Genomic DNA, 9,434 nt, shown 5'->3' with positions numbered 1-9,434 from the left:
CAACACCATATCATAGATGGGCGTATAAAAATAGACTGACATGCATCACATCCATTGTACTAGTTTATATGACAACCCTAATCCTAGGATTAATATTAGTACCAAATCACCAATATTTTAAAAGTTCCGCTTTTTTTTTCATAGCCCACTTTCATGTCAGTCTTCAGAAATCTGACAAAGACCATCAAGAAATTAGATCATAGATGTCCACCACTAAAACTAAATACAATGCATTCATTGTATTCCTCTGCTAAACACTGTATTAGGGGGGTGCACCTGCAGAACCCTCCCTCTGGATTTGTGTCTGCACTTCCCTGTTGTTATGTAGTCTTTTTGTCACTAGGCATTCTAACCTTTAGATTCTGAAAGAATGGCCGTCATTTTGTCACTAGGCATTCTAACCTTTAGATTCTGAAAGAATGGCAGTCTTTTTGTCACTAGGCCTTCTACCTTTTAGATTCTGAAAGAATGGCCGTCTTTTTGTCACTAGGCCTTCTACCTTTTTGATTCTGAAAGAATGGCCATCTTTTTGTCACTTGGCATTCTAACCTTTAGATTCTTTAGATTCTGAAAGAATGGCCATGTTCTTGAAGAAATTCATTGAAAACAAAACACATGTAATTATAACAAAAATTTACAGATATTTACAGAGTAAAATAAAACAAAGTATGATTATATTTCCAAAGTTAATATTTACACAAATAACAGTACCGTATATACAACTATAGGTTAGTATACATGTAAGTGTTCTGATGCATAACCGATTTAGATAGATATCCACTAGAGGTAAAAACTAGTAATGTAAAAGACAAAAATAATCTCAGAAGAGAATCTGAAACAAAAGTAGCAACACAATAACCATTGACTTGGAAAGCCATAAACAGGAAACTTGAAAATGCCATAATGGATAGTCAGTGGAACAGACTAAAAGGGAATGGCAAATCTCAAACATCATGATTTCCAAAAGGGAGGTAGTACCATTCCTAGAAAATGTGAACATTTAACAAGAACAATGGACATCTTTGTGCATGGAAGCCTGGGGACTTAACAAACGGAATGGATAATACAAAGTTGTCTGGTAGTCATATTTGTTTTCAAGTTGAAGCCTACCCTTTGATTAGTTCTATGCTAATAAATATCAATAAAGGAGTGGGAGTTTTCTGATGGGTATTTAATTTTCATGATTATATTCAATTACTGTTGAAACATGCTGTTCTGGGCACACACCTCAGCAATCTGACCTCGGTTGGAGGTTAGAGGTTAGTGAGGGAGATGTTTGCTGTTGTGGTCTTGCACCTCTGAACAATGAGATGCTAAAACTCACTCTGCCTGGGATGTGAACCCAGTACCTACCAGTCTTTAGTCTGATGACTTTAGTTACTTTACAAATTACACAGAAGGTCTGCTTTTTATTTCCATCAGTCTTAGTACTATTTACTTCTACTGGTCACTTTATAATCACAGAAAATCTGTTTTTTATTTCCATCTGTCACCTGACAAGTTATACAAAAGATATACTATTTACTTCCACCAATCACTTGACAAGTTGCACAGTTCTGTTGTTTTACTTCCACATTTACCAATCACTTAACACACTGATCAGTCTTCAGACTTTTCTCTCTCATTTCTGTCTGTAGACTGAGAAACCTGAAATAAGAGAAAATAAAAGATGAAGCAGACCCTTCAGAAGCATCACCATTTGGAATGTATTAATGGGTGAGATCAATTCAATTCAAGAGAATTAACATGCACATTCAGAGCAAACTGTTGTAGTGCATGCTTGTCCTGGGCACAGGTGCTGGCCTCGGCTGGTTCCTCTGTCTAGGACAAGAAAGGGTTTGGGTGGGTAGGAGGGGGGACCGCCTGCACTGGCAGATGCAAGGGAGCACCAGCAGCCTGACCGGAGCCGGTAACAGGCAGACGGTGGTATGGTGCTATGGAATTTGGAATGTCCCGTAGGATTATGCCAAAGAGAATAGGTGCGCATTTTGTTGAAGGAAGTTAGGTGCATTTTTGAATAGTCAGCCAAAAGGTAAAGATAGGGAGCTACGTATATTTTTGGAATTTAGTAAGTCGAGAGTAGCTCATTAATTAGACCTAGCTGATGTTGATATGTCTCCCTAGGTTGCCCATAAGGGCCCTTAAAAAGGCCTGATCTATTCACATTGTGGCATGACAACCCAATGGGTGAGTTCACACAGCAGGCCATTTATAACACTGACCACTGACATACCTGTTGATCTTCTCATCAAGCCAAGCACGATGTTTCAGTTTCGACACCCAGGTCTTAGGTAACGCAGCCAGGCCAAGTTTACACCCCAACAGGGCCCCAGCTACTGCACAGTTTGTGTCTGCATCACCAGCCTGATTAAATAAAATGATGACAAACAATTATAGAAGGCCAACCAATCAACAATTTGCTTTACCACTGGGCTACATCCCACCCCTCACATGCTACTAACGTTGACGACATAACGGATGGTGATGTTTTAGATATGATATATTTAACGAATGGTAGTCATTTTTTAAAATTTAAACTTAATATTTTGTCTAAAATTATGAAAAATAAAAACATGTCAACCTGTAAATGGCTTTGTCTGCTCAATATAGAACTTGGAACAATTTTCACAGGAGTCGAGGTAAGTTTTTATTTTAATGTGGCAAAGCATTGTAATAATATAGATAATTCTGAATTTGAATAATGTCAGTATTCAGACGACGTCATTTGGCACCTCCTTACAATATCAATAAACTGGTTACATGCTGGAAAATTCCAATGCCAAACTGTTATTGAATTTTTTTTTCTTGACAATTACCAAAACATTGCACTGTGTTTGATGAAGAAAACCATATAATTTGAAAATTGTACAATTGACTAAATATGGATTTGAAGTGAAATTACAGCAAGATATGCTATATGTGTGGATACATATGTATGTATGTGCATTTATTGTGTTTGTTAGTGTATTATTAGTCGCAATGTGTTTCATAGTGTAGCTTAACTTTGAAATATGTGACAGTTGACGTGTTTGTTTGCACCAACAGCTCAATGAAAACTATTACACTATGCACTCTAGGAATAAAAGGGGAAAAAGACTTCATTGTGGAACCATAAATGCCAGTCATATGGTTAACATGTAACTAAAAAAGACTGAAGGACTGATTGTATACATGTATTAATTGTTTGTGTTTTTATGATATTAAATGTTTCATCTTAAAAGAAATGTGTCTTGTTGTTGCTGAGCAGACCTAGTTGTGTCATTCTGTGACACTATATTTATTGTCTACGAAACAAGGATGTGAAAAGTGACTGTCATCGACCGTAGATAAAAAGTACAGTAGAATCTCATTGGGTCAAACTCGGAAAGGTCGAATGCACTGCAACACTGAAACCAAAAATGAAGTTCGAGTTACACCTACACGATGTTGACCTAATGGTTAGGTCGAACTACCCGATGGGTCAAACACTTTTTCTAGCCCCAATGGTGTTCGAGCCAACGGGATTCAACTGTATTTTACAATGCTATAAACAGAATTTATCTTTCCAAATTCAGTCTTATGCAATGATGTGCAAAAGTTTCTTGATGTAAAACTCCTCACCTCCATAACAAGACACTGCATGGCTTTCCTGAAATCCTTCTGTTTCAAGGCCCAAAAACCTGACCCCAAACACTTGTATGTGTAACCAATCTTCCCGCTCTCATCTAGCATAAGGTCAGAAAGATTCTCACATGTCATATACTTCCTCAGTTCTTGTTTCTGAATGTGAGAGAAGTAAAAGTTAACACAGCTCAGTACTTTTAATAAAACATTTACAGTGAAACAAGCCTGGAACAATCATAAATGGTATGCCTTGTAAGACAGATTGCAGTTTACTACAGGTGCTATAATAAATGGATGGCAAAATATGTAATGGGTATATTTCATTAATATGAAGAGGAATATGTTCAGGTCGTGAAATCTCTTGAGATTGTTGTCTGTTAGTGGAATTCTGAAGAGTTCTATACATTTCGTAATGCACATGCTGGTATCCTTGACCAGTTCCTTAGTTTCCAAACACTTGATGGCTATCTCCAGGAAAATGCCATTAGTTTGAGGTGAGGTTAAATTGAAAAGAAACACTAGTGATAAACAGTCTGTATCCTTTATCTCTTCCCAAGTTTCCAAACGTTTGATGGCTATCTCGTGGAAAATGTCATTACTTTAAAGTTAGGTCAAATTGAAAAGAAACACTGGTACTACACATGCTGGTATCTATTACCTCTTCCTCAGTTTCCAAACACTTGCTAGCCATCTCGTAGCTGTCCTCGATGATTTCTTTCACTTTGTACGTGCCCTTCGATTTTACATGCCGCTCACCTCTCTTTAACATCAAACTAATTGCCGTTACCACGGCTACACAGGAAGCTTGACACCTGTAAACAGGTTTGTAATATTTTATTGTAGTGTTTCAGAAATTTTTCTTTCATTTAATGACAACAAAAAGGTGTATCTATAAAATAAATGAAATTATTTTAAAATGTCAAAACTAGATGTGCTTTTATTGATATGTAATATTAATATAAATGATCCCTTGTTACCAAGAGAAAAATGTGTCAGAATCCAATAGCCGATGATTAATTAATTATTGTGCTCTGGTGCTATCGTTGAACAAATGCTCTAGTGTTATCTTTAAACAAAACTCCAATAATTGTTGATATATAATGACATTTGTAGTATTTAAATTGCCCAGTCTTCTGTTTATGAACAATCCCTTGTTGCGTTTTGGTAGGTGGCAGTGAGACATTTTATTCTTTGAATCAATCATTGAACTAACCATATGTTAAACACCAAATTGTAAATTTACCGGACTCGGTGGCGTCATCGTTAAAGGAGACCGGACACCAAAAGACATGTAGTGTGTAATGGATTAAGTTAGCGTCAAAGACCACATTACTCTAACGCCCGGCTCGGTGCGAGGCACCTGTCAGCTGCGCGTCTTAGGTTTGGGGTAAAAACAGAAGTGGGCGGGATTATGCATAGATCTGAACGAAAGCGAGGCAAAACGTCATCGGTGAGAGTTACCAAGCAATACCGGTACACGTGTTGATTTTTTGGTTGTGCCTTTTAGTCGTCTTTTGTTTTTTTGTCTCCAGGTTTATCGGAAATTTAATTTACAAGATAATTAGTGTTATTATATACTGTCGATGTAATTATATGATGGTTAACTGCGCAGTGTTTAACTGCAACAGTAACAGCAATGCATCCCAAGAAACGGCCAACATCATGGTTTCGATTTCCAAAAAACCCCGAAAGTTGTTTTAAAACATGGACGCATAATTTTCACCGACAGCCCATAACGACTCCATACTAATGTTTCTTGATCTAGTTGGTTTGTTAACCTCATAATAAAATACCTTCAAAACGTGAATTATTACGTTAGTTAACAATGTTTATCGTCAGTTCAGTATATTTTCATTAAAATTAAAATGCTAACACTTGTGGCAGGAACAACATATGTACTCTGGCCAGAAGGAATGATGGTTAAATAATTTTAAAGCTAGTGTCGATTATTAAAGCATAATAAAATTGTACTTTTCAATGCTTTCTGTATGTCATATTAAAAATACTCTACACCAAATAATTATTTTAATACCTACCCTGGGTTTCTACCAGAGGGTGCGGAGGGTAAACTTATATGTATGTACTAAAAAAATCTCAGAAATTAATATATATATGTTTGATTTTTTCGATAGATTATAGTAACATAATTGCTGTTTAAAATTTATAAAAGTGCATGAAATAAAATGTTCAATAAAAAAAACCCATTTCAAACCTATAACCACCCAATATACTCCTTTGAATATATTTAGTTTTTACAGGCCTGTAGGAATAACTTGGGGTTGGGGGGGGGGGGGGGGGGGGCACTGACAGACTGGGTATAAACTCTACATCAGATTTTGGTTACAATGGCAAAAATTAATGTGATAAAGAAAAGCTCACAAGGTTGAAACAATTGGTCGTCTAATTTTCGACTGTTACCATAAAATAATATAATTAATCACTTTTGGCATCTAGCAATTTAAAGCAAAATTAACAATAGTTACCACATGGAATAAGCATCATATATTATTTTGTTTTACCTGTAATATATTTGACCTGTAATATATTTTCATCAGGACTTCCTTCTTCCTCCATGAATGATTAAAGAAAATAACACTGGATATATTGTAATTATTTTAATTTTATTCCAATATATAACAAATGTGTTTTATGTCAGTATGTGGAGCAAACTACCTGAAACAGTTGGTTTGAAATCATGATTACAAAATCATAAAGATAAAAGGAAGTATGTGTGTGGGGGGGGGGGGGGGGGGGGGGGGGGGGGGGGGGGGGGGGGGAGATACAGTCTCTAGTGAGGGATACAAACTAGATTTTTTATCTTTATATCGTCTTTATTTATGCAAACTAGTGAAAATTTAAAACTTACATTTTCTTCCTAGAGTGTGTGATGGAGAACAAGCCCCTAGGCCCGCCCCTCCCCAGTTCCTATGGGCCTGTTGTATTTTATATTCATAAATGCAAAAATTACATAATAATATTGTCGATAAGACATATTAGTTGTAAAGTGATTGTCAGTATGTGGCAACAGTATATTTTCCAACATTTCTGTGTTTCTGTACCCGGCTGTGGACAGTTTCGGCAGACTGGTAACACATTTTCTTAATAATTAAAAATACACGGTTTAACCAAACACATTAAAACTTGGAGGGTAACTAGTTAAGAGAACAAAGTTTTTTGTTAAATTATTATATCTTGCTTTGGTGAGGAGGGGACGCTTTTTGCAAATTTGCGAAATCGGCCTCTGGAATATCCACTGACGTGTCATATTTACATCTATGCTGAACAAGATTTATGATGAAATATTATTACATTTTGTGTGCTTTTCTTCTAATTAGGTCCATTTGCTTCAGTTTACATTAAAAATGTCATAAAAAATTATGTTTAAAAAAATGCTTGTATGCTAGTCTATGACCGTGTGGCTTCCTCGTCTTCGTCTGCAGTTGATTCATCAAAATTTTCGTCTAAGACAACATTTCCAGGATTAGGGACAAAGTCTCTGATAAGTGGTTCAAACTGATACGGTTTGATGCCATTAGCACAAGCTGGACACAGTTCTTCGTCACTCGAATCGCTAAGTTCGTCCATGCTGCTTGGTAGTTTCTTCAGTTTTCCTCTCATCGATGACGTCACGGGTCTAGCTCATCAATTGTCGACAGTTTCCGGAAAACATCGGAGATCGGCGGAAAAAAAAACCCAACCAAGACTGGCACGCTTAACTTAGTCACTAAGGGGAGTGCGGTAGTTGCATGTTGTGGTTTATGACGGCAAACAATTCATTACGCCGTATATATGATTTGGTGTCCGGTCTCCTTTAAGCCGCCGGACATAAGGCTGGTATGTACAGGGTTCGTAGCCCGGTACTGGTTCCCACCCAGTGTCAGTTTTAACGACTCAGTGGGTAGGTGTAAGACCACTACACCCTCTTCTCTCTCACTAACCACTAACCACTAAACCACTGTCCTGGACAGACAGCCCAGATAGCTGAAGTGTGTGCCCAGGACAATGTGCTTGAACCGTAATTGAATATAAGCACAAAAATAAGTTGAAATGAATGAATGATTGTAAGTTTAAAATGTGCTGGGGTGTTGTTAACAAATATTCCTTTCCTTTTGATCACTTTAAACATAGGCTGATTAAATGAAAATTCCAGAATCTGGATAACCACATTTATTCATATTAGCATTACTGCCAAACAGCTATATAGGGTTGCAAACGAATCACTAGACAATTTTACATGGATATTGTGGGTAGAATTCTATAATATTCTATAATAATTGCTGATACAACTTCCTGAGTCCTGTTGACCACCTGTCCTCTGTTTCCACCCTGGATAGAAGGTAGGCTTTTTCGTAATAGGGAAAGGTGAATAATAAAAAAATAAAAAAATAAAAATTGTGGGTAGAGTGATGGAAATACATGGTAGAACGGTTTCAGACCAGCTCCTTTTGCTCAAATATCTCTCATAATTTTTGCCAAAATTTGAGATTTGTTCCAGCACTGGGGTGGGTGGGGGCAGTTGCTTATCTACTTTATAAAGTATCTACCTTGGGTCGTAATGTGTTGTTTTACAGATGTTCACAGTGTTGGCAACAACAGCATCTGTGTTCCAGTACTGGTGAATTCCGAGAATTGACGTCCTCATCACAGCACCATTAGGAGCAATATATTTACCACTGGCCTCCCACACTTCTCTAGCTGCCTACAAGTATCACACACTAGAGAGTAGTACAACTTATGAGGTATTAGTCATTCTGTTATCAATCACAATATATTTACCACTGGCCTCCCACACTTCTCTAGCTGCCTACAAGTATCACACACTAGAGAGTAGTACAACTTATGAGGTATTAGTCATTCTGTTATCAATCACAATATATTTACCACTGGCCTCCCACACTTCTCTAGCTGCCTACAAGTATCACACACTAGAGAGTAGTACAACTTATGAGGTATTAGTCATTCTGTTATCAATCACAATATATTTACCACTGGCCTCCCACACTTCTCTAGCTGCCTACAAGTATCACACACTAGAGAGTAGTACAACTTATGAGGTATTAGTCATTCTGTTATCAATCAGTTGTTTACTGTAGGCCACTGGAGATGATTGTGAACCGCAGGAGTACCATAAGAAACCAATATGAATTGGAACCTGTCAATTTGTCTATAACGCCCCTCCACAAACTACCTCTGTCATATCTAGAAATAAGAAGTTTGTTTTGTTTAACGACACCACTAGAGTACATTGATTCATTAATCATCGGCTATTGGATGTCAAACATATCTAGAAATAATGTTTCAAACAACTTCAGAAATTCACTTCATAAATTTCTGGTCAACTCAACATAGTAATTTTTTTATTAATTAGGTCCCTGCGAATCTCAAATTTCTGATCGAATCAAATTTCAAATAGAATATTCAAACATTTTTAAACTGCATCAAATTTTGAATCTCGAACATCTTGCAGAAACTGAACAATCAAGTATCCTACTGGATGTAGTTCGTGAAGGAATAGTCAGCTCAGGCATGGAAATTAAAAACAAGATATAAATATTCACCTACAGAAATTAACGTGATTTCAATGAGATTTAGATGTTACTAGCATAGCGTTCCAAATTCAACAGAAGATAACTAATCACTCGTGATTAATATTAGGAGACAATCTGAAATAACAGTATGCTGGAGTAAGTATTCTCAGAACAAGAGATGCTCAAATATGGTATAGGGTGTATACTACCAAATCAAATCCCATAGACGACAATAGTAACATATGTGGCTAAAACTCCTACCTGCAGCATATCAATCGACATAAACACTACGGATATAAATAC

General features: G+C 36.8%; 1 protein-coding gene across 1 annotated transcript; it reads right to left on the bottom strand.

The window, feature by feature from the left end:
* Positions 1 to 621: 621 nt before the first annotated feature.
* On the bottom strand, positions 622 to 8,951 carry LOC121369272. Its single transcript, XM_041494234.1, has 5 exons — positions 8,148 to 8,951; positions 4,262 to 4,415; positions 3,601 to 3,759; positions 2,234 to 2,364; positions 622 to 1,647 (listed from the first exon to the last, which is right to left on the bottom strand). The coding sequence occupies exons 1-5, from the start codon at positions 8,243 to 8,245 to the stop codon at positions 1,584 to 1,586; spliced, it is 606 nt and encodes a 201-aa protein (XP_041350168.1). The 5' UTR covers positions 8,246 to 8,951; the 3' UTR covers positions 622 to 1,583.
* Positions 8,952 to 9,434: the final 483 nt, after the last annotated feature.

Source organism: Gigantopelta aegis, chromosome 3 (genome assembly GCF_016097555.1).
Source record: "Gigantopelta aegis isolate Gae_Host chromosome 3, Gae_host_genome, whole genome shotgun sequence".
NCBI classification, from domain to species: domain Eukaryota; kingdom Metazoa; phylum Mollusca; class Gastropoda; order Neomphalida; family Peltospiridae; genus Gigantopelta; species Gigantopelta aegis.
Note: the sequence above shows the minus strand (reverse complement) of the source record. Positions and strands in the feature narration are given on the sequence as shown.

Bases quoted from the DNA above. Each gene is read 5' to 3' on its own strand.
- LOC121369272 (XM_041494234.1), bottom strand. From the start codon at position 8,245: ATGAGGACGTCAATTCTCGGAATTCACCAGTACTGGAACACAGATGCT. The intron at 2,365-3,600 runs GTGAGGAGTTTT...TTATTTAATCAG, and splicing joins TGCAGTGTCTTGTTATGGAG to GCTGGTGATGCAGACACAAA. The intron at 1,648-2,233 runs GTATGTCAGTGG...CTCTTATTTCAG, and splicing joins CTTGATGAGAAGATCAACAG to GTTTCTCAGTCTACAGACAG.